Source organism: Staurois parvus, unplaced genomic scaffold, assembly GCF_062004578.1.
Source record: "Staurois parvus isolate SC_StPar_1 unplaced genomic scaffold, SC_StPar_1.0 ptg001217l, whole genome shotgun sequence".
NCBI lineage: Eukaryota > Metazoa > Chordata > Amphibia > Anura > Ranidae > Staurois > Staurois parvus.
In genome coordinates, this window is record NW_028319013.1 from 263,896 (window position 1) to 287,563 (window position 23,668).

The following is a 23,668-nucleotide window of genomic DNA, read 5'->3' on the forward strand; positions in this document are numbered from 1 at the left end:
GTCCCCCATGTTGTCATGTTACAATGTATTCCCCCCCCCTGAAATGTCCCCCATGTTGTCATGTGACAATGTATTCCCCCTCCACCCCCTGAAATGCCCCCCATGTTGTCATGTTACAATGTATTCCCCCCGAAATGTACCCGATGTTGTCATGTTACAATGTATTCCCCCCCCCCTGAAATGCCCCCCATGTTGTCATGTTACAATGTATCCCCCCCCCTGAAATGTCCCCCATGTTGTCATGTGACAATGTATTCCCCCTCCACCCCCTGAAATGCCCCCCATGTTGTCATGTTACAATGTATTCCCCCCGAAATGTACCCGATGTTGTCATGTTACAATGTATTCCCCCCCCCCTGAAATGTCTCCCATGTTGTCATGTTACAATGTATTCCCCCCCCTGAAATGTCCCCCATGTTGTCATGTTACAATGTATTCCCCTCCCCCCTGAAATGCCCACCATGTTGTCATGTTACAATGTATTCCCCTCCCCCCTGAAATGTCCCGCCATGTTGTCATGTTACAATGCATTCCCCTCCCCCCTGAAATGTCCCGCCATGTTGTCATGTTACAATGTATTCCCCTCCCCCCTGAAATGTCCCGCCATGTTGTCATGTTACAATGTATCCCCCCCCCCCCATGTTGTCATGTTACAATGTATTCCCCAACGACTCGTCTTTGACTGAAGCGAACATTAAATCTCTCATAAGATGGATATAGAATACTACAAGTTCTTCATGACACCAAACCAGCCGACTTGGCGTGTTGTAATGTGATTTGGCCACTAGGAGTCGCTGCTTCACCATATTTTGAAGCTTTAGGATAACCCCCACAGAATGCATGGGATTCACAATGCAGAATGTTCTGGAATGGAGAAAAAAAAGATGGAATGGCCCCTCCCCCACCTCCTATGTACACACAATCACTAACCTCTCATAGGAAGGTTGTTATCCTTTCAAATGTCTTTTAATAGGTTTTAAATCTGATGTTTTCTTTAACGTAAAAACAGTTTTTCCGGCCAAAAGGTCCTCGCCCAGACACTTCCTGTTATAGGGTGACAACGCTTTGTCCCTGTCTTCCACCCATGCCAGGCACTTCCTGTTATAAGGTGACAACGCTTTGTCCCTGTCTTCTAACCATTACAGACACTTCCTGTTATAAGGTGACAACGCTTTGTCCCTGTCTTCTAACCATGCCAGGCACTTCCTGTTATAGGGTGACAACGCTTTGTCCCCGTCTTCTAACCATTCCAGGCATTTCCTGTTATAGGGTGACAGCGCTTTGTCCCTGTCTTCCACCCATGCCTGGCACTTCCTGTTATATGGTGACAACACTTTGTCCCTGTCTTCCACCCATGCCAGGCACTTCCTGTTATATGGTGACAACACTTTGTCCCTGTCTTCCACCCATGCCAGGCACTTCCTGTTATATGGTGACAACGCTTTGTCCTTGTCTTCTAACCATGCCAGGCACTTCCTGTTATAGGGTGACAACGCTTTGTCCCTGTCTTCTAACCATTCCAGGCATTTCCTGTTATAGAATGACAACACTTTGTCCTTTCTTCCACCCATGCCAGGCACTTCCTGTTATAGGGTGACAACGCTTTGTCCCTGTCTTCCAACATTGCCAGGCACTTCCTGTTATAGGGTGACAATGCTTTGTCCCTGTCTTCCAACCGTGCCACCAACAACGGGGCATAGTTCCTCCCAATGACACCAGCAATGGGGCACAATTACTCCCAATTATGCCAATGATGGTGCACAATTCCTCTTAATGACACCAATGAAGGGGCACAATTCCTCCCACTGACACCTACAGTATGATGGGGCACAATTCCTCCCACTGACACCAAAGATGGGGCACAATTCCTCCCAATGACACCAATGATGGGGCACAATTCCTCCCAATGACACCAATGATGGGGCACATTCCCTCCCAATGACACCAATGATGGGTCACAATTCCTCCCAATGACGCCAATGATGGGGCACAATTCCTCGCAATGACACCAATGATGGGGCGCTATTCCTCCCAATGACAGGGCACAATTCCTCCCAATGACGCCAATGATGGGACACTATTCCTCCCAATGACGCCAATAATGGGGTACAATTTCTCCCAATGATGGGGTACAATTCCTCCCAATGACACCAATGATGGGGTACAATTCCTCCCAATGATGCAATGACGGGGCACAATTCCCCACACTGATAGTAAAGATGGGGCATTGTCTGTGGCCCTTACGTTAGAAAGTTTGGAGACCCGTTCCCTCGAGCTCACACAAAGAACATTCTGTAGGCCTCTAATGCTCCACCAGATAACCGGTTCTGACGGGACCCACCTGTAGAGATTATTGTGGAACTTGTTGTAGGAGGAGAGAGTGATGAGTCCACCCCAGGCCGCCGACAGAGAGAAGAAGATCTGCGTAGCCGCGTCCTTCCATACCTGGAAAATGTTCATACATTCTGTTCATTTCTTTAAAAAATAAACAAATTCTTTTTGGGGGAATCAAAAATCAACAATCGTGTGATTGGTCTGCAAGAGGCCGTCATATCTCCTGTGACTTCTATAGAGGTGACTCTCGCCCAATCTCCTCCTGCGGTCCTCTGACCAGCTTTACAGAAAAGTGAAATATTGCACAGCAATTCATCATTTCATCCCAGCGCTGCACCCCAGAGCCCCACCCCTTTTTCTGATCAGCCACACCTCTTTCCTGCTCAACTCTACCCCCCTTACTGCTCAGCCTCACTCCTTTCTACTTTCCTTCTCAACCCCATCCTCATGCTCAGCCTCACCTCCTTCCTATTCAGCTCCACCCATTTTCTGTTAAGCTACACCCTCTTCCTGCTAAACCTCACCCACCCCTCTTGTTCAGACCCACCCCTGCCTTGCTAAACCCCATCCCCATCCTGCTCAGCCTCACCTCCTTCCTATTCAGCCCCACCCCTTTTCTGCTAAACCACACCCTCTTCCTGCTAAACCTCACCCACCCCTCTTGTTCAGACCCACCCCTGCCTTGCTAAACCCCATCCCTATCCTGCTCAGCCTCACCTCCTTCCTATTCAGCCCCACCCCTTTTCTGCTAAGTCACACCCTCTTTCTGCTAAACCTCACCCACCCCTCTTGTTCAGACCCACCCCTGCCTTGCTAAACCCCAACCCAATCATGCTCAGCCTTTTCCCTTACTGCTTAGCCCCACCCATTGCCTAATCAGCCCCACCCCTTTCCTACTCAACTGTTGAATGCCTGTTATTCAACCCAGAAGACTGAGGACATCTAGTGGCAGAAAAGAAGTACTGTGGGGCACAGTGTCAGAATATTTATACAGTCGTATTTTTTTTTTTTACTTTAATTCTGGTTTATTAATAATAAATTATTAGATAAAAATTAATATTCTTTGGTATGTAAATAATATTAAATTACTTATGGTTTATTTTATGTCTCTAAAGTATTGCATGTGTTCAAATAGACAGAAAGAGTTTGTCATTGTGTGGATCTGCACTTCCTATGCAGTGAAGTGACTAGTTTTGATAAACTTTTCCCGGCTTAAAAAAAAAAAAAAGTGACAGATTAACAGGTGCAAACCGTTCTGCTATTAGAGAAATCTTGCAATATTTATTATAATATATATAGTATAATAGTATAATAATATTATATATATATATATATATATATATTTATTTATTTATTTTGTATTATATATAGTATGTATTATATAAATTGTATATTATGTATAATAAAATGAAACAAAACTATATATAATATAATTATATATTTTTTCTTTTTTTTATGTTATTATATATAATAATATATATTTTATTGTGTTATATATAATAAAATTAAACAAAAAATACTTATCATATAATACTATCTATGTTAATATATAATAATATAATACTATCTATGTTTTAATTTATACATACTGTATATAATATATTTTTATTCTAATATATATATTTATTTCAGGTACTTATATAGCGCCGTCAATTTACGCTGCGCTTTACATATATATTTTACATTCACATCAGTCCCTAACCCTCAAGGGGCGTACAATCTAAGGTCCCTAACTTACATTCATACATATTAGGGCCAAATTAGACAGGATCCAATTAACCTACCAGCATGTCTTTGCAGTGTGGGAGGAAACCGGATTACCTGGAGGAAACCCACACAGGCACAGGGAGAACATGCAAACTCCAGGCAGGTGGTGCCATGGCTGGGATCCGTACCAACGACCCCAGTACTGCCAGGCGAAAGTGCTAACCATTTAGCCACTGTGCTATATTTTTTTTTTCTTTTTACATGTGCTGAATCTAACCTAATCTAAAAAAAAAAAGGAAAAAATAAAATTAAACAAACAAATTTATTTATTTTATATGTATATATTTACATATATATATATATATACATATAAAAACATATATATATATATATACATATATATAGATATACAGTCATGGCCGAAATTGTTGGCACCCTTGATATTTCTCCAGGAAATCATGTATTTCTCACGAAACGTATTGCATTAACACATGTTTTGCTATACACATGTTTATTCCCTTTGTGTGTATTGGGACAAAACAAAAAAAGGGAGGAAAGAAAGCAAATTCGACATAATGTCACACAAACCTCCAAAAATGGGCTGGACAAAAGTATTGGCACCCTTTCACAACTGCGGATAAATAAGAATGTTACAAGCATGTGATGCTCCTGTAAACTCACCTGGGGCAAGTAACAGGTGTGGGCAATATAGAAATCACACCTGAAAGCAGATAAAAAGGAGAGACGTTCACTTAACCTTTGCATTGTGTGTCTGTCTGTGCCACACTAAGCATGGACAACAGAAAGAGGAGACGAGAACTGTCTGAGGACCTGAGAACCAAAATTGTGGCAAAATATCAACAATCTCAAGGTTACAAGTCCATCTCCAGAGAACTAGATTTGCCTTTGTCCACAGTGCGCAACATTATCAAGAAGTTTGCAACCCATGGCACTGTAGCTAATCTCCCTGGTCGTGGACGGATGAGGAAAATTGATGAAAGATTGCAACGCAGAATAGTCCGGATGGTGGATAAGCAGCCCCAAACATGTTCCAAAGACATTCAAGCTGTCCTGCAGGCTCAGGGAGCATCAGTGTCAGCGCGAACTATCCGTCGACATTTAAATGAAATGAAACGCTATGGCAGGAGACCCAGGAGGACCCCACTGCTGACACAGAGACATAAAAAAGCAAGACTACAGTTTGCCAAAATGTACTTGAGTAAGCCAAAAGCCTTCTGGGAAAACGTCTTGTGGACAGATGAGACCAATATAGAGCTTTTCGGTAAAGCACATCATTCTACTGTTTACCGAAAACGGAATGAGGCCTACAAAGAACAAAACACAGTACCTACGGTAAAATATGGTGGAGGTTCAATGATGTTTTGGGGTTGTTTTGCTGCCTCTGGCACTGGGTGCCTTGACTGTGTGCAAGGCATCATGAAATCTGAGGATTACCAAAGGATTTTGGGTCGCACTGTAGGGCCCAGTGTCAGAAACCTGGGTTTGCGTCCAAGATCCTGGGTCTTCCAGCAGGACAATGACCCCAAACATACGTCAAAAAGCACTCAGAAATGGATGGCAAAGAAGCGCTGGAGAGTTCTGAAGTGGCCAGCAATGAGCCCAGATCTAAATCCCATTGAACACCTGTGGAGAGATCTTAAAATTGCTGTTGGGAAAAGGTGTCCTTCCAATAAGAGAGACCTGGAGCTGTTTGCAAAGGAAGAGTGGTCCAAAATTCCGGGTGAGAGGTGTCAGAAGCTTATTGATGGTTATAGGAAGCGACTGATTTCAGTTATGTTTTCCAAAGGGTGTGCAACCAAATATTAAGTTAAGGGTGCCAATACTTTTGTCCAGCCCATTTTTGGGGTTTTGTGTGACATTATGTCATATTTGCTTTTCTGCCTCTGTTTTATATTTGTTCCAATACATACAAAGGGAATAAACATGTGTATAGCAAAACATGTGTTAATGCAATACCTTTTTTGTGTGAAATACTTGATTTTCAGGAAAAATATCAAGGGTGCCAACAATTTCGGCCATGACTGTACATATATATAGATATATATATATATGTTTTACTTTTACATATACAATATATACAGTAGATATACTGTAAAAATCTATAAATATACACACACACATATTATATATAATATATATAAATATTTTATATATATATATATATATATATATATATATATATATATATAATAAAAAATGTATGTGTGTATTTATAGATATTCACTATATACTGTGAGTGTATATATATATATATATATACTGTATATATTGTATATATAAAAGTAAAACAAATAAATATTTCTATATACTGAAGCTCTTTGGCAGTGACCAGAACAGAATAAATGGCGCGGGTTAGTAAATCTATGAACGTATGACGCTGCATAAACAAAAACCTCAGCGATCAGCAGCTGATCGCCTCTAATGTACATCCTGCATTTTCTGTGGGTTATAAATACACTCAGAATGTGTTTTCCGTCTGGGGATCGGTGAAGCCGCGTCGGTCCCTCCATCACTGACGCGTTGGGAAGCCCATGTGACTGCGCCGATCGATTAGGCAATTTAAAAGTAGATTACATGAGCGGAATGGAATTGCTCAGCCGGGAATAATGGGAGGAGAAATTCTGACACTTTTCATAATGTGAATGTCTTTACGCTCGCTTGTTATATTTTACTCCAAACCAATCGGGATCCGAGCTGAGAGAAAAAATGGCTGTTTAGCTGGAAAATGCAATCCTGTGTATTACTGCGCTTCGCATCCTCATGACTTTCATTATTACCTTTGGAGCTGTATTTTATTAAAATGTCAAAATCGAAGTTTAATCTATTTTTTTTTTTTGCTCCCCTTGGTTCCTCCCCTCCCCCTCATTAACATGCTGATGACATTTTTAAATAAAACCTTTCTATTCTCCTTACATTCCTTATTTCATAACCAGTGATGACATCATTGTATTGCACAGAGACCCAGTGATGACATCATTGTACTGCACAGAGAATCACAGAGACCCAGTGATGACATCATTGTATTGCACAGAGACCCAGTGATGACATCATTGTACTGCACAGAGAATCACAGAGACCCAGTGATGACATCATTGTATTGCACAGAGACCCAGTGATGACATCAATGTATTGCACAGAGACCCAGTGATGACATCATTGTACTGCACAGAGAAGCACAGAGACCCAGTGATGACATCATTGTATTGCACAGAGAAGCACAGAGACCCAGTGATGACATCATTGTATTGCACAGAGACCCAGTGATGACATCATTGTATTGCACAGAGAAGCACAGAGACCCAGTGATGACATCGTTGTGTTGCACAGAGAAGCACAGAGACCCAGTGATGACATAATTGTATTGCACAGAGACCCAGTGATGTCATCATTGGGTCGCTGTGTTTCCCTATGCAATGCAGGCAGATCATGGCTGGTGGGAGGGGCCAGCTGTACATAGCTTCCGCAAAACACCACAGCACCCTGCCTCAGTACTCCTTCAAAGAGCCCTCAGTCCTGATGCAAGCAGTGGGCTGGCTCCTGGGAGGAGTTATGCAAATATGCCTTGATGGGCAGACATTCGTCTGGGAAAGTGGGCGTTCCTAGGCGGGCTGTATTTGCATGAAGACCACCCTAGGTAATTACCCGTTGTTAATAATGGACTTAAACCCGCATTTTTTTTTTCAAACGCGTTTAGACTCGTTCAATCTCGTCAAGTATTTTGCCGCCCTAGGTTGTAAAAAATAAGCCGAAAACCGCATTTTTTTCAGCGTTTTGGTGTTCATCCATTTTATTGGCCAGAATATTAACTAGACAACCAAATCCTGAGAACAAACGGTGAAAAAGAGTACAAGTCCAGCCATAAATGAATCCAAAGAAATGTTATTACTTTATTAAAAAAAAAAAAACAGCTAACGCGTTTCTGGATATTGCATGTGGTTCCATCAGGAGGGAATTTTTTTCCCCTGCAGGAGCAAATTGGATCATGCTTTGCTGGGCTTTTTTGCCTTCTTCAACTGTGGGCAGGGGCGTCCCTAGGCAGGTGCGGGGGGTGCGCGCCGCACCGGGTGACACCGACCACATGGGGTGACACCGGTCCCGCTCCACGAAAAGGTAAGTTGTAAAGCAAGCCGATGATCCCTGCAGGATGGATCGGATCTGCGGATTGGGGAGCATAATGGATCAGACTCCGATCCACTATGCTCAATCCGCAGATCCATTCTGCGGGGATCGTTGGGGGGGGGTGTCACCTAGTGTTACCGGGTGACACCAACCCTAGGGACGCCCCTGACTGTGGGTGTAGGATTATAACTTTTTTTTATTTTTTTTCTATGATTGAACTGGATGGACTTTTGTCTTTTTTCAGCAAAACTATAGCTCTTTTTTTTTTTATTTGGGGGGGGTGGGGGGGGCGGGGTTAGACCCTCTGTCAAGTATTTCTTGCTGTCAGAGTCCCCATTGGGGAGATTCACTCTCTCTATCAGTATTGGTTACCATCTATAAAGACACACGGAGGAGAAATCCAAACATTTTTGAGAGCTATCCACAGAACAAGAGGTTAGGGGAAAGCTTCCCATGGGACACGGGTTCCAAGGGCAGTGGAATTCCCCTTGCTTTGGGAGATTTCCTCTCACTTCCTGTTGCACCTCTGGGACAGACAGCGAATGGAAATGTTCCCGATACAGACAGCAAAAAATAAATTGTCAGGGGTTCTAACCCTTCCCTACTCTACCCAACATCTTGGCTATGCATACCTGAGAAGAGGACTCCTCGAGGTGCAATCCCCAGGCTGGATTGTTGGACAGGAGAGTCCCCAGGACTGGTTAGACAGCCCAAGCCCTGATGAAGGGGAAATCATTTTAAGCCCCCGAAACACGTCGACTATTTCATTTCAGTCAAATGCTGAAGTATTAACTTTTTTTGGGACTCATTTAGTGTTGGTCTAGCGCTCTTTCTGCTGTTCATCCTCTGGATCTTTGTCCTGGGGCCCCAAGATGGTCCTGACCAAAGCCCACGGGCTCCAAGGATTGGAGGGACTTTCGTCAATGCTGACTCTAGGATTCAGATTTAAGAGGTTGTGCTAGAAGGGGTGATTTGGTGAGGGGATTTGTACTGGGGGGCGGACTTGTGTTAGGAAGGGGATGGTATGTGACTGTAATGTTACTATTGGAAAGTACCTTTTGGATAAACAGTGTCCTCTCCTGCTTAAAGAGGTGTAGGACCTCCAGCATATGTAGCGCTATTGCTGTAATATTGCCGACCAAACGCAAATGTGCGGCCTCCCAGCGTCTAGGCAGCTGCACATTTGCGTTCTATTAAAAAAGGACATGTGCCGAGAACGCGCGCCCTGCGCGCTCCCAGCACACATGTCCGGTACTCACGGAAAGGTCCCGTTCTCCTCTTTCGATCGGGACCTTTCCCGATCAAGTGACCGCCGTGACGGCGCGTCACGGCGGTCACATGACCCTAAACCCCACCTCCCGGCTTCTGAAACTCTTAAAGGGCTGGGAGGGTTAATAATGGAATGTGCCTTGTGGATAAACAGCGCCCTCTACTGCCTGAAGAAGTGTATTATTACAGGTACTTATATAGTGCCATCAATTTACGCAGCGCTTTACATGTATATATTTATTATACATTCATATCAGTCCGTGACCCTCAAGGTGCATACAATCCACAGTCCCTACCTTATATTCATACATACTAGGGTCAATTTAGACAGGAACCAATTAACCTACCCTGACCTCCAGCATATGTAGTGCCATTGTAGTAATGTTACTACTGGAAAGTGCCTTGTAGATAAACAGCGCCCTCTCCTGCTTGAAGAGGTGCAAGACATGCAACATATGTGATGCTATTACTGTGATATTACTATTGGAAAGTGAATTTTGGATAAACAGCACCCTCTCCTGCCTGAAGAAGTGCCCACAGGCACTTGTATAGCACCATCAATTTACGCAGCGCTTTACATTTATATATTATTGTACATTCACATCAGTCCCCACCCCCGAGGAGCGTACAATCTAAGGTCCCTAACTCACATTCATACATACACATATTAGGGCCAATTTAGACAGGAGCCAATTAACCTACCCTGACCTCCAACATATATGATGCTGTTGCTGTAATATTACTATTGAAAAGTACCTTGTGGATAAACAGCGCCCTCTCCTGCATGAAGAGGTGTAAGACCTCCAGCATATGTAGTGCTATTTCTGTAATATTACTATTGGAAAGGTCATTTTGCATAAACAGCGCCCTCTCCTGCCTGAAGAGGTGTAGGACATGTAACATATGTGATGCTGTTGCTGCAATATTACTATTGAAAAGTACCTTGTGGATAAACAGCGCCCTCTCCTGCCTGAAGTATATTATTTCAGGTACCTTTACAGCACTGTCAATTTATGCATATATATTGTACATTCACATCAGTCCCTAACCCTCAAGGGGCGTACAATCTAAGGTCCCTAACTTACATTTATACATATTAGGGCCAATTTAGACAGGAGCCAATTCACCTACCCTGACCTCCATCATATGTAGTGCCATTGTAGTAATATTACTACTAGAAAGTGCCTTGTAGATAAACAGCGCCCTCTCCTGCCTGAAGAGGTGGATGACCTCCAGCGTATGTGGTGCCATTGCTGTAATATTAATAACGGAATGTGCCTTGTGGATAAACAGCGCCCTCTCCTGTCTGAGGAAGTGTATTATTGCAGGTACTTATATAGTGTCCTCAATTTACGCAGCGCTTTTCATGTATATATGTTTTATACTTTCACATCAGTCCCTAACCCTCAAGGGACGTACAATCTAAGGTCCCTAACCCTCAAGGGACGTACAATCTAAGGTCCCTAACTCACATTCATACATACACGTACTAGGGACCATTTAGACAGGAGATAATTCACCTACCCTGACCTCCATCATATGTAGTGCCATCGTAGTAATATTAGTAATGAAAATGCCTTTTGGATAAACAGCGCCCTCTCCTGCCTGAAGAGGTGTATTATTAAACTTACTGATATAGCGCCGTCAATTTACACAGCGCTTTACATGTATATTGTACATTCACATCAGTCCGTAACCATCAAGGGGAGTACAATCTAAGGTCCCTAACTCCCATTTATACATACTAGGGCCATTTTAGACAGGAGCCGATTAATCTACGCTGACCTCCAGCATATGTAGTGCCATTGTAGTAATATTACTACTGGAAAGGTCATTTTGCATAAACAGCGCCCTCTCCTGCTTGAAGAGGTGTAGGACATGTAACATATGTATGTGATGCTGTTGCTGCAATATTACCATTGAAAAGTACCTTGTGGATAAACAGCGCCCTCTCCTGCATGAAGTGTATTATTACAGGTACTTATATAGCACTGTCAATTTACGCAGCACTTTACATGTATATATTTATTGTACATTCACATCAGTCTGTAACCCTCAAGGGGTGTACAATGTAAGGTTCCACTCATACATACACATTCTAGGGCCAATTCAGACAGGAGCCAATTCACCTACCCTGACCTCCATCATATGTAGTGCCATCGTAGTAATATTACTACTGGAAAGTGCCTTGTAGATAAACAGCGCCCTCTCCTGCCTGAAGAGGTGTATGACCTCCAGCATATGTGATGCTGTTGCTGTAATATTACTATTGGAAAGTGCTTTGTGGATAAATAGCGCCCTCTTCTGCCTGAAGAAGTTCCCACAGGTACTTATATAGCACCTTCAATTTACACAGTGCTTTACATGTATGTATTTATTGTATAATCACATCAGTCCATAACCCTTAAGGAATGAACAATCTAAGGTCCCTAACTTACATTTATACATACACATACAGGGGCCAATTCACCTCCCAGCATATGTAGTGCTATTGCTCTAATATTAGTAATGGAAAGTGCCTTGTGGATAAACAGCGCCCTCTCCTGCCTGAAGAGGTGCAGGACCTCCAACCGATGTGATGCTGGTGCTGTAATACTACTATTGGAAAGTACCTTGTGGATAAATAGCGCCCTTTCCTGCACATGGGTGGACTGACAACTCATGGGGCCCCTGGGCAATAGGGAGTCATGGGGCCCCTTTGTCCTTGCCCAAACTCAAAAAAGCCTATGAAAAAGGTTTTGGGGCATCTCATGGGGCCCCCTACTGACCCCGGGCCCTCGGGCAGTGCCTGAGTTTCCAAATGGTTAGTCCGCCCCTGTTCCTGCTTGAAGAGGTGTAGGACCTCCAAGACATGTGATGCTGTTGCTGTAATATTAATATTGGAAAGTACCTTTTGGATAAAAAGCGCCCTCTCCTGCTTGAAGAGGTGTAGGACCTCCAACAGATGTGATGCTAGTGCTGTAATATTACTATTGGCAAGTGCCTTGTGGATAAACAGCGCCCTCTCCTGCTTGAAAAGGTGTAGGACCTCCAACAGATGTGATGCTGGTGCTGTAATATTAATATTGGAAAGTGCCTTTTGGATAAACAGCGCCCTCTCCTGCTTGGAGAGGTGTAGGACCTCCAACACATGTGATGCCTTTGCTGTAATATTAATATTGGCAAGTGCCTTGTGGGTAAACAGCGCCCTCTCCTGCTTGAAGAGGTGTAGGACCTCCAACAGATGTGATGGTGGTGCTGTAATATTACTATTGGCAAGTGCCTTTTGGATAAACAGCGCCCTCTCCTGCTTGAAGAGGTGTATGCCCTGTAACATATGTAGTGCTATCGCTGCAATATTACTACTAGAAAGTGCCTTGTGGGTAAACAGCGCCCTCTCCTGCTTGGAGAGGTGTATGACCTCCAACACATGTGGTGCCATTGCTGTAAATTGCCTTATTTCTGTGATCCCTCAATTTCTACAATATATACAAAGTCTAAGTATCCATGAGTGTTCACTCAATTCTCAGGTACACTGGTCAGGCCCCATCTAGAGAAGCCTTAAAAATCGACATTTTTTTTTCATTTGAAAAACAATTCAATAGGTGTTCATTTTTTCCTATAGCCAGCTTTTGCGCTCTGTGGCCTCCATGCTTACCATGGCATCCCCCAGCTTCTCCCATTTGGGGGTGATGAAATACCAGATTCCGTCTCCGGCCCCAGGCAAGGTCACCCCTCGGATGAGGAGGATGACGAGGACCACGTAAGGGAACGTGGCTGTAAAATACACAACCTGGACGATAAAGCAAAACAGGATTATTTTCCTATAAATGGTATGAGTAGGGAGTGTGGTGCAAACAACAGCACTGGGTCACCACCATCACAGAGGACAGACTGGACAGATCCTGGAGAGGTTACACAGATCCTAGAGAGACCATGACACGTGCACGATCCCTCCGAGTGTATGGCGCGGCTCTGCCGGTCATGTGGTCATACAAACGGCCAGGAAGGGGCTTTACAAATTCCTATTGGTGACCGCACTACAGACAGTGCACTCTGCATGCCAGGCTATCGAGGCGTGTTGTTTATTCTATGTGGGCATATCGTGTGCCCACTGATTAGCAGTGATTGTGCTTTACTGTTCCTCTCGCTCTGTGAAGAGACTTTCACTCAAAACAATATAACCCTACAAAACACTACTTAACAATCTCAGTCATAGATACAAAATAATTGATGCAGCGCTGGTTTCCTAACACTTATATCGATACATTTTATTTAGGAACAAATCCCCCAACAACAGTGGAATACGTAGGTGCAAAAGACACACAAATTTAGGTGTCAGTCCATACAGAAGTCCGCATCAGCCTGCAGGTGCCGGTGTAAAAGGAGACCAAGAATGAAGAAGAATCCTTCACCGTCCACCAGGGCTGTGGATAAGGGGGGTACCACCAGTCCTCGGGTGTGGGGCCCAGGCCAGCATGAGGGGCCCAGGCAGGGGTAGGGGGGAAAGTGACAGAGAGGAGGAAGAAATACAAAGGAGAGAGAAGGAGGAGAGGAAAACGGAATATGGAGGAGGAAAGAGAAGGGGGGTTACAGAGTGAGTAAAGTGGGGAAAAGAGAGAGAGAGAGAGAGCGAGCGAGAGAGAGAAAGAGAGAGAGAGAGAGAAGAAGGCGAGAGAACAGAGAGGACGAAAAATAAGAGAGGAAAGGGAATAGAGAAGAGGAGAGTGGGGGAGTGTGTGTGTGTGGGGGGGGGGATATGAGGAAGAAAGTGGGAAGGGGGAAGAGAGAAAAAAAGCCAGGGCAAGAGAGAGAGTATGAAGGCAAACAGTGTCTGCTCTGGTCTCACTTTAGGAAACCCATAGTGCTCTAAGAATCCTGTGTCATGAGTGCATTCTAGTAAAGAAGGGAAGGGTAGGTGAAAAGTGACAGAGAGGAGGGAAGAAAGACAAAGGAGAGAGAAGGGGGAGAGAAAAACAATATGGAGGAGAAAAGAGAAGCGGGGTTAGAGAGTGAGTAAACGGGAAAGGAGAGGGAGTGAAAGAAAGAGAAGGAGAAAAGAAGGAGAGAGAACAGAGAGGAAAGGGAATAGAGAAGAGGAGAGTGGGGGAGTGTGTGTGTTGGGGGGGGGGGGTATATGAGGAAGAAAGTGGGAAGGAGGAAGAGAGAAAAAAAGCCAGTGAGAGAGAGAGAGAGTATGAAGGCAACCAGCGTCTGCTCTGGTCTAACTTTAGGAAACCCATCGTACTCTGAGAATCCTGTGTCATGAGTGCATTCTAGTAAAGAAGGGAAGGGTAGGCGGGAAAGTGACAAAGAGGAGGAAAGAAAGAAAGAGGAGAGAGAGGGAGCAGAAAGGAAAGGGTAGAGAGAGAGAGACAGAGAAGGTGAAAGAGAGGGGGAGGGAGGGAGAGAGAGAGAAGTAGGGAGAGAAAGAGAGAAAAGGAGCAAGGGTGGGGGGGGGTGGAGAGAGAGAGGGGGGAAAGAAGGAGGAGAGGAGAGAAATAGAGAGATGAAAAGTAGAGGAAATACACACAGAAAGAGAGGAGAGGGAAAGAGAAGGAGAGAGAAGGGGAGAGAGAGAGAGAGAGGGGGGGAGAGGGGGGCAGGGAGGGAGGGAAATAGAAGATAGAGGGAGAAAGAGAGAGAGAGAGAGAGGCATAAGCAGAGAAAGAGAGAAAGAGATGGAGAGAGAAGTAAAGAGAGAGAGAAGGAGGGAGAAAAACAGAGAGAAATGGGGAGAGAGAGGGGGTAAGAAAGAGAGTAGGATGGAGAAAGAAAGAAAGAAAGAAAGAAAGAAAGAAAGAAAGAGAGAGAGAGAGAGAGAGAGAGAGAGAGAGAGAGAGAGAGAGAAAGAAAGAGAGAGAGAGAGAGAGAGAAAGAAAGAAAGAAAGAAAGAAAGAAAGAAAGAAAGAAAGAAAGAAAGAAAGAAAGAAAGAAAGAAAGAAACTAGAGAGAGGGCATACAGTAACTGGATGCTGGAAAGAAGATACAGTTAGAGAAAGACACGGGTCTAGTCCAACCTATGTGTATAGAAAGGAGAAAAAAGTTGGGGACCAAACATGGATAAAAGGACTGGGAGAGAGAGGGGAGGGGTCAAATAATGTGACAGGAGATACTGAAATGGAGAATGGAAGGGGGGGGGTGAGATATGAGAGAGGACAGAGGGAGGGAAGGAAGAAGAGTGCCAGAGAGAGAGTCTGAGGGTAAACAGCTTCTACTACACACCATCCTTTAGAAAACCCCCAGTGCTCTGAGAATCCTGTGTCATGAGTGCCTCCTCTATTAACATATCTAGGTATCCATCTCTTCACTCAGAAGGGTACATGTCAGCCTTGTCAAATTATCTTGTGAAGGAGGCCTGGTCTGGGAGACGTCGAGATGAGAGGAGAGGTAAAGCACAACCTACAGAGCAGGAAGCAGAGACCGCATATGGAATGAGCAGGAGTGGACTGACAACTCATGGGGCCCCCGGGCAATAGGGGATCATGGGGACCCACACCCAAAAAAGCCTGTGAAAAGGTACCGGGGGCATCTCATGGGGCCCCCTACTGACCCCGGGCCCTCGGGCAGTGTCCGAGTTCCCAAATGGTCAGTCGGCCCCTGGGAATGAGCAAGCATGGCAGCCCCAAATGTGAACATATATATAAATGTATATTAGAACCCTATACAGGAACCTGTAGTTTCATACTCCAACATATGTTGATGGATTCATTTACATTACCATTTTAAAAGGTATATCTATAATAAAAAAAAGGAAAAAGTACAAAGTCCCAATTTATGCAAATTTAGAGAGTTGATATTTTTTTGAAATGCTAAAAAGCGAAATATTTGGTGTGACACCCGGGATGCATTGCCCTTGGAGCCTGGCTGTGCGTGGGGACGGCGCTGAGCCCTGCGTACACTCGGAGGGACGCGGCCCGTGTGAGCACCTGGAATAAAAGAGACATTACAGCAATCACAGAAGGTCACAGTAACTATGTGCACAAAGCAGAGTATCACAGGAGGCACAGTGTGACGGCACAGAACATGGAGGGGGACATCTACCAAAATCTCCCCCGAGACTTCAGGAGGGAACACCGAAGGCTGTGATGGTGTGTGATGACTGCTGCCACCTACTGGCTCAACTGTCACTGTACTGTCACCTAGGCAAGGGGGGGCCTTGTGTTTCCCAGTAGAGGTTCTTCACCCCGAAAAGTGCAATATGTACTGTATGTGCCGGGATTGGAAGAAACGTGGCTGGATGGAATGTGATCCCTGGGATGCAGTTGGCTAGCATGAGCTTCAATGTGTTTCTGCTTTCTAGCATTCGGTCCAACCAAATCGAATATTTCAGTGTTCGGTAGATGATGGAACATTAAACCTCCCGGCAGTCTCCTCTATCCCTCAGAGGCTCTATTGGTGCCATCTCTGCACTGGTGTTTGGGGGATTCTACATTTCATCATGAAGACCTGTGTTGAGCTCTGTACACCCACTGTGCCCATTATGAGGGGTTCCCACCATCCCTGTGATGAGTTCCCGGGTCTGTACACCCGCTGTGCCCATTATGAGGGGTTCCCACCATCCCTGTGCTGAGTTCCCGGGTCTGTACACCCGCTGTGCCCATTATGAGGGGTTCCCACCGTCCCTGTGCTGAGTTCCTGGGTCTGTACGCCCTCTGTGCCCATTATGAGGGGTTCCCACTATGCCTGTGCCGAGTTCTCGGGTCTGTACACCTGCTGTGCCCATTGTGAGGGGTTCTCACCATCCCTGTGCTGAGTTCCTGGGTCTGTATGCCCGCTGTGCCCATTATGAGGGGTTCCCGCCATCCCTGTGCTGAGTTCCTGGGTCTGTACGCTCTCTGTGCCCATTATGAGGGGTTCCCACTATGCCTGTGCCGAGTTCTCGGGTCTGTACACCTGCTGTGCCCATTGTGAGGGGTTCTCACCATCCCTGTGCTGAGTTCCTGGGTCTGTATGCCCGCTGTGCCCATTATGAGGGGTTCCCGCCATCCCTGTGCTGAGTTCCCGGGTCTGTACCCCTGCTGTGCCCATTATGAGGGGTTTTCACCATCCCTGTGCTGAGTTCCCGGGTCTGTACACCCGCTGTGCCCATTATGAGGGGTTCCCACCATCCCTGTGCTGAGTTCCCGGGCCTGTACACCTGCTGTGCCCATTATGAGGGGTTCCCACCGTCCCTGTGCTGAGTTCACAGGTCTGTACACCTGCTGTGTACATTATGAGGGGTTGCCACCGTTCCTGTGCTGAGTTCTCGGGTCTGTACACCCGCTGTGTCCATTATGAGGGGTTCCCGCCATCCCTGTGCTGAGTTCCCGGGTCTGTACGCCTGCTGTGCCCATTATGAGGAGTTTCCGCCATCCCTTTGCTGAGTTCCCGGGTCTGTACCCCTGCTGTGCCCATTATGAGGGGTTCCCGCCATCCCTGTGCTGAGTTCCTGGGTCTGTACCCCTGCTTTGCCCATTATGAGGGCATAGCTGTTGAAACTGCATGTGCATTCTTTCTGTGTAAATGAGGAAAAACTCGAATGTTCTCGCTCTATTCTTTGCAGATTGAATGTGTGAATGGAGGAAATACTGCATTATGAACACTAGATGGCGCTGTGAGGAAATCAGTATGCTCATCAGCTCCATCCAGTGGCCATAATGTGGTATTTTCCCCATTCAAATCTTCGATCTGCAGCGAATAAAGCCTGAGAACATTCGATTTTGCCCCATTCCCACAAAACAAACTTGCATGCAGTTTCGACGGATGAGCAGCTATGCAGTTATTTATTTATAAACACCCCCCTAACTGTCACTGGGCAGTTATGATATCGTGAACAAACAAATCTTGTGTTTCAAGGTGCGGCGGCCCTAACTCTTCAGTGTGAAAGTCCTGAACTGTGTCTGAGTGTGGTGCGTGTGTCATGACATTGCGTCAGGTTCTGCGGGAATACAAAGTAGCGCCTTCCTTTCAGACTAACCAGGCTCTGCAGAGAACATTCCAGTAATTAATATGGCTTCACTCCAGGGTGGCCAGAGAGAACCTGAAAAACGTGCAAAATTAATCTGAGCAGAGTAACACACTGAATTACGTCAACACTCTCCGGACAGACAGACGTCATTTATACGCAAAGTCACAGAAGCCGAGGACCGGCGTACAGTGCATACATGGCAGCAATGGATCAAATGTACAGCAAATGTTTCATGTGGACACAACTGAATGCACTTTACCTCTCTGCCCTCTATTGACGGATACACTATAATGCCAAAAGTATTGGCCCCGCCCTCCACATCATGTGATTCAGGTGTTCCAATCCCCTCCCAATCATGTGATTCGAGTGTTCCAATCCCCTCCCAATCATTTGATTCGGGTGTTCCAATCCCCTCCCAGTCATGTGATTCAGGAGTTCCAATCCCCTCCATATCATGTGATTCAGGTGTTCCAATCCCCTCCATATCATGTGATTCAGGTGTTCCAATCCCCTCCCAATCATGTGATTCAGGTGTTCCAATCCCCTCCCAATCATGGGATTCAGGTGTTCCAATCCCCTCCATATCATGTGATTCAGGAGTTCCAATCCCCTCCATGGACACAGGTGTATACAATCCATCCCCTAGGCATGCAGACTGCTTCTACAAACATTGGTGAAAGAATGGGTCGCTCTCAGGAGCTCAGTGACTCCAAGCGTGGTCCCGTGATAGGTGGCCACCTGGGCAATAAGTCCATCCGTGACATTTCCTGGCTACTAAATATTCCACGCTCAACTGTTAGTGGGATTATAACAAAGTGGAAGCCACTGGGAACAACAGCCACTCAGCCACCAAGTGGTAGGCCACGTCACATGACAGGGCGGGGTCAGCGCATGCTGAAGCGCACAGAAGTCACCAACTGTCTGCAGAGTCAATAGCTAAAGATCTCCAAACTTGGTGTGGCCTTCAGATGAGCCCAACAACAGTGCGTAGAGAGCTTCATGGAATGGGTTTCCATGGCCGAGCAGCTGCATCCAAGCCTTCCATCACCAAGTGCAATGCAAAGCGTCGGATGACGTGGTGTAAAGCACGCCGCCACTGGACTCTAGAGCAGGGGAGACGTGTTCTCTGGAGGGACCAATCACGCTTCTCTGTCTGGCAATCCGATGGACATGTCTGGGTTTGGCATTTGCCAGGAGAACGGTACTTACCTGACTGCATTGTGCCAAGTGTAAAGTTTGGTGGAGGGGGGATTATGGTGTTGGGTTGTTTTTCAGGGGTTGGACTTGGCCCCCTAGTTCCACTGAAGGGAACTCTTAACCCTTTGGCAACATTTTGGTCAATTTCATGCTCCCAACTTTGTGGGAGGAGTTTGGGGATGGCCCCTCCTGTTCCAACATGACTGCCCCCCAGTGCACAAAGCAAGGTCCATAAAGACATGGAGGAGCCAGTTTGGGGTGGAGGAACTTGACTGGCCTGCACAGAGTCCTGACCTCAACCCCATAGAACACCTTTGGGATGAATTAGAGCGGAGACTGCGAGCCAGGCCTCCTCCCCCGACATCAGTGCCTGACCTGACAAATGTGCTTCTGGAAGAATGGTCCAACCTTCCCATAGACACCCACCTAAACCTTGTGGACGGCCTTCCCAGAAGAGTTGAAGCTGTTATAGCTGCAAAGGGCGGGGCCAACTCAATATTGAACCCTACGGACTAAGACTGGGGGGCCATTAAAGGTCATGTGTGTGGAAAGGGCAGGGCCAACTCAATATTGAACCCTACGGACTAAGACTGGGGGGCCATTAAAGGTCATGTGTGTGGAAAGGGTGGGGACAACTCAATATTGAACCCTACGGACTAAGACTGGGGGGCCATTAAAGGTCATGTGTGTGGAAAGGGTGGGGACAACTCAATATTGAACCCTACGGACTAAGACTGGGGGGCCATTAAAGGTCATGTGTGTGGAAAGGGCGGGGCCAACTCAATATTGAACCCTACGGACTAAGACTGGGGGGCCATTAAAGGTCATGTGTGTGGAAAGGCCGGCCGACCAATACTTTTGGCAATATAGTGTACATGTCATTGCATGAGTGGCCCTCTTCTGAACTGCCTAGAACATCAGTGCAATAAATTAGACCTAACATCAAATATATGTTTATGGTAAATACAGAAATGTGTCAGGGTAACACTTCCAGGTATTTTTATCTCTCTGAACCAGAAACAAAAAAAAAACCCCAGTTCCCATAATGCAAGAGGGGTTTTCTCTACTCTGTGTAATCTGAGCTGTCAATTAGCACGATGCTGTGTTTGTTTGTGACATTCTGCAAATGTATCTATATAGATGTATTTACCAAATGTGTGATACATATGTGACAACATAGAGTACAAAACAATTCTATGACAATAGAAAATAGAAACAATTCTATGAAGACAGAAAATAGAAACAATTCTATGAAGACAGAAAATAATAGATCGCCTTTTTGCAAATATGATGCTCAGCAACCCATGGGGACCAATCAGATTTCACATTTCATTGGCTTAGAGCAGAAATACTTGTAATCAGGATCAAGTGGGGAGGGAGGGGCTGAAAAATTGGGATGGTGACCATTTGTTGGTCTTTGGTAGGGTAGAAGGAGTGACTGGTGTCCAAAAAACTGCAACTTTGATGTATAATTCATGTGAAGTTCATTAAAAGTTTAAACATGTAAATCAATCTATTGCGTTTTGAGGGAATGGACCCCCCCCTTCTTCAGGGCTGTTGCTGCATTCTGTTGGATAGGAATGGTTCCCAGGAGGATGGAGCTTAGAGCTAGGAGGATGGAGCTGAGAGTTAGAAGGATGGAGCTGAGAATCAGGAGGATGGAACTGAGAGTCAGGGGGATGGAGATGAGATGCAGGGGTATGGAGCTTAGAGTCAGGAGGATGGAGCTGAGAGTCAAGAGGATGTAGTTGAGAGTTAGGAGGATAAGGCTGAGAGTTGGGAGGATGATGCTGAGAAGCAGGAGGATGGAGCTTAGCGTCAGGAGGCTGGAGCTTAGCGTCAGGAGGATGGAACTGAGAGTCAGGAGGATGGAGCTGAGAGTCAGGAGGATGGAGCTTAGAGTCAAGAGATTGGAGCTGAGAGTCAGGAGGATGGAGTTTAGAGTCAGGAGGATGGAGCTTAGAGTCAGGAGGATGGAGCTGAGAGTCAGGAGGTTGGAGCTGAGAGTCCAGGAAGATGGAGCTGAGAGTCAGGAGGATGGAGCTGAGAGTCAGTAGGATGGAGCTGAGAGTCAGGAGGATGGAGCTTAGAGTCAGAAGGATGGAGCTTAGGGTCAGGGGGATGGAGATGAGAGGCAGAAGTATGGAGCTTAGAGTCAGGAGGATGGAGCTGAGAGTCAGGAGGTTGGAGCTGAGAGTCAGGAGGATGGAGCTTAGAGTCAGGAGGATGGAGCTTAGAGTCAGGGGGATGGAGATGAGAGGCAGAAGTATGGAGCTTAGAGTCAGGAGGATGGAGCTGAAAGTCAGCAGGTTGGAGCTGAGAGTCCAGGAGGATGGAGCTGAGAGTCAGGAGGATGGAGCTGAGAGTCAGTAGGATGGAGCTGAGAGTCAGGAGGATGGAGATCAGGGTCAGAAGGTTGGAGCTGAGAGTCCAGTAGGATGGAGCTGAGAGTCAGTAGGATGGAGCTGAGAGTCAGTAGGATGGAGTTGAAAGTCAGGAGGATGGTGCTCAGGGTCAGGAGGATGGAGCTGAGAGTCAGGAGGATGGAGCTGAGAGTCAGGAGGTTGGAGATTAGAGTCAAGAGGATGGAGCTTAGGGTCAGGAGGATGGAGCTGAGAGTCAGGAGGATGGAGTTTAGGGTCAAGAGGATGGAGCTTAGGGTCAGGAGGATGGAGCTGAGAGTCAGGAGGATTGAGCTGAGAGTCAGGAGGATGGAGCTGAGAGTCAGGAGGATGGAGCTCAGAGGCAGGAAAATGAAACTAAGAGTAAGGATGCTGGAGATGAAATTTAGGATGAACTGAGTGCTGGCAGGAGGTAAATGAAGGTCAAAAGGTGAGACTTGGGAGAAGGAAGCTAAGAGTTTAGAAGGGGAGGTTTTGAAGGGAACTATGAGTCAGGTAAAGGTGGGGTGCGGGGGGGGGGGGTAATGAAAAATAATTCTTCTCTCTTTCAGGGACTTCCCTGTGTCCAATGATCCACCCAGGGAGGAACTGCTGTCATTTAGCACCACCAACTATTTCCCAGCACCTAATCGTACAGCCATCTCTTATTCTTCTGTAGGACAGACACTTCAGAGTGTGTTGGTTTTCTATGTGCTGCCAATGGGTTTTATTTGCACCATTTGACAGATAGAAAACTACTAGAGGGAGAAACTACAAATCTAGAAAATATGCAATAACAAGCATGTAAACATATCAACTCAACAAAACAAATTACTTTCAAGTAAACTCTACAATAACAAAGCACTCTGAAAAACGACAGACATTTCCTTGAAGACCTCAAAACAGGGCTTCAGCAGAGAATAATGTCATTGCAGCTTATTTACTAAATTGTAACAAATTATCTGGGAATCGAATGATTGATATGTTTTATTTATTGTCAGGCCGACTAATGCTCACATCTGGGTCTATTTTGAGGTACAGAATATTGAAAGAAACTTCCAAACGTTGTGGGTTACAGCTGGCATGGCATGGCATGGCTGTAGGATCTCCCCTACCTTTCCAGAGGTCTTGATCCCTTTGGCAAGAGAGGCGTAGACGATCACCCAAGCCAGAAACAGGCTAAACACGAGGGGCCACCGGATTTCACCAGGAAATTCAATACCGGCCGAAATCTTCAGCATATTGTACCTGAAATAATAAACATTCATTTGCAAAACTCAAGACACCAGAAATCATTCCACTCCTGAATATCCAAAGTTGACGTTTAATCTGCGTATATTTTGCCTGCACTGGTTGGAGCTTAGAGTCAGGAGGATGGAGCTTGGATTTAGGAGGATGGAGCTTAGGGTCAAGAGGATGGAGCTGAGAATCAGGAGGATGGAGCTTAGAGTCAGGAGAATGGAGCTGAGAATCAGGAAGATGGAGCTGAGAGTCAGGAGGATGGAGCTGAGAGTCAGGAAGATGGAGCTGAGAGTCAGGAAGATGGAGCTGAGAGTCAGGAGGTTGGAGCTTAGAGTCAGGAGGATGGTGCTGAGAGTCAGGAGGATGGACCTGAGAGTCAGGAGGATGGAGCTGAGAGTCAAGAGGTTGGAGTTTAGGGTCAAGAGGATGGAGCTGAGAATCAGGAGGATGGAGCTTAGAGTCAGGAAGA

At 45.8% G+C, this 23,668-nt stretch overlaps 1 protein-coding gene across 1 annotated transcript in view; it reads right to left on the reverse strand.

Moving 5' to 3' along the window:
• The window catches only part of SLC6A5 (solute carrier family 6 member 5), a 109,561-nt gene that overhangs the window by 56,674 nt on the left and 29,219 nt on the right, over nt 1-23,668 (reverse strand). The window contains exons 4-6 of the mRNA XM_089660229.1: nt 23,073-23,205; nt 13,088-13,222; nt 2,342-2,445 (exon numbers count right to left, since the gene is read on the reverse strand). Of these exons, the coding sequence (XP_089516355.1) occupies nt 2,342-2,445; nt 13,088-13,222; nt 23,073-23,205 (372 nt within the window). The remainder of the gene's footprint in view (nt 1-2,341; nt 2,446-13,087; nt 13,223-23,072; nt 23,206-23,668) is intronic.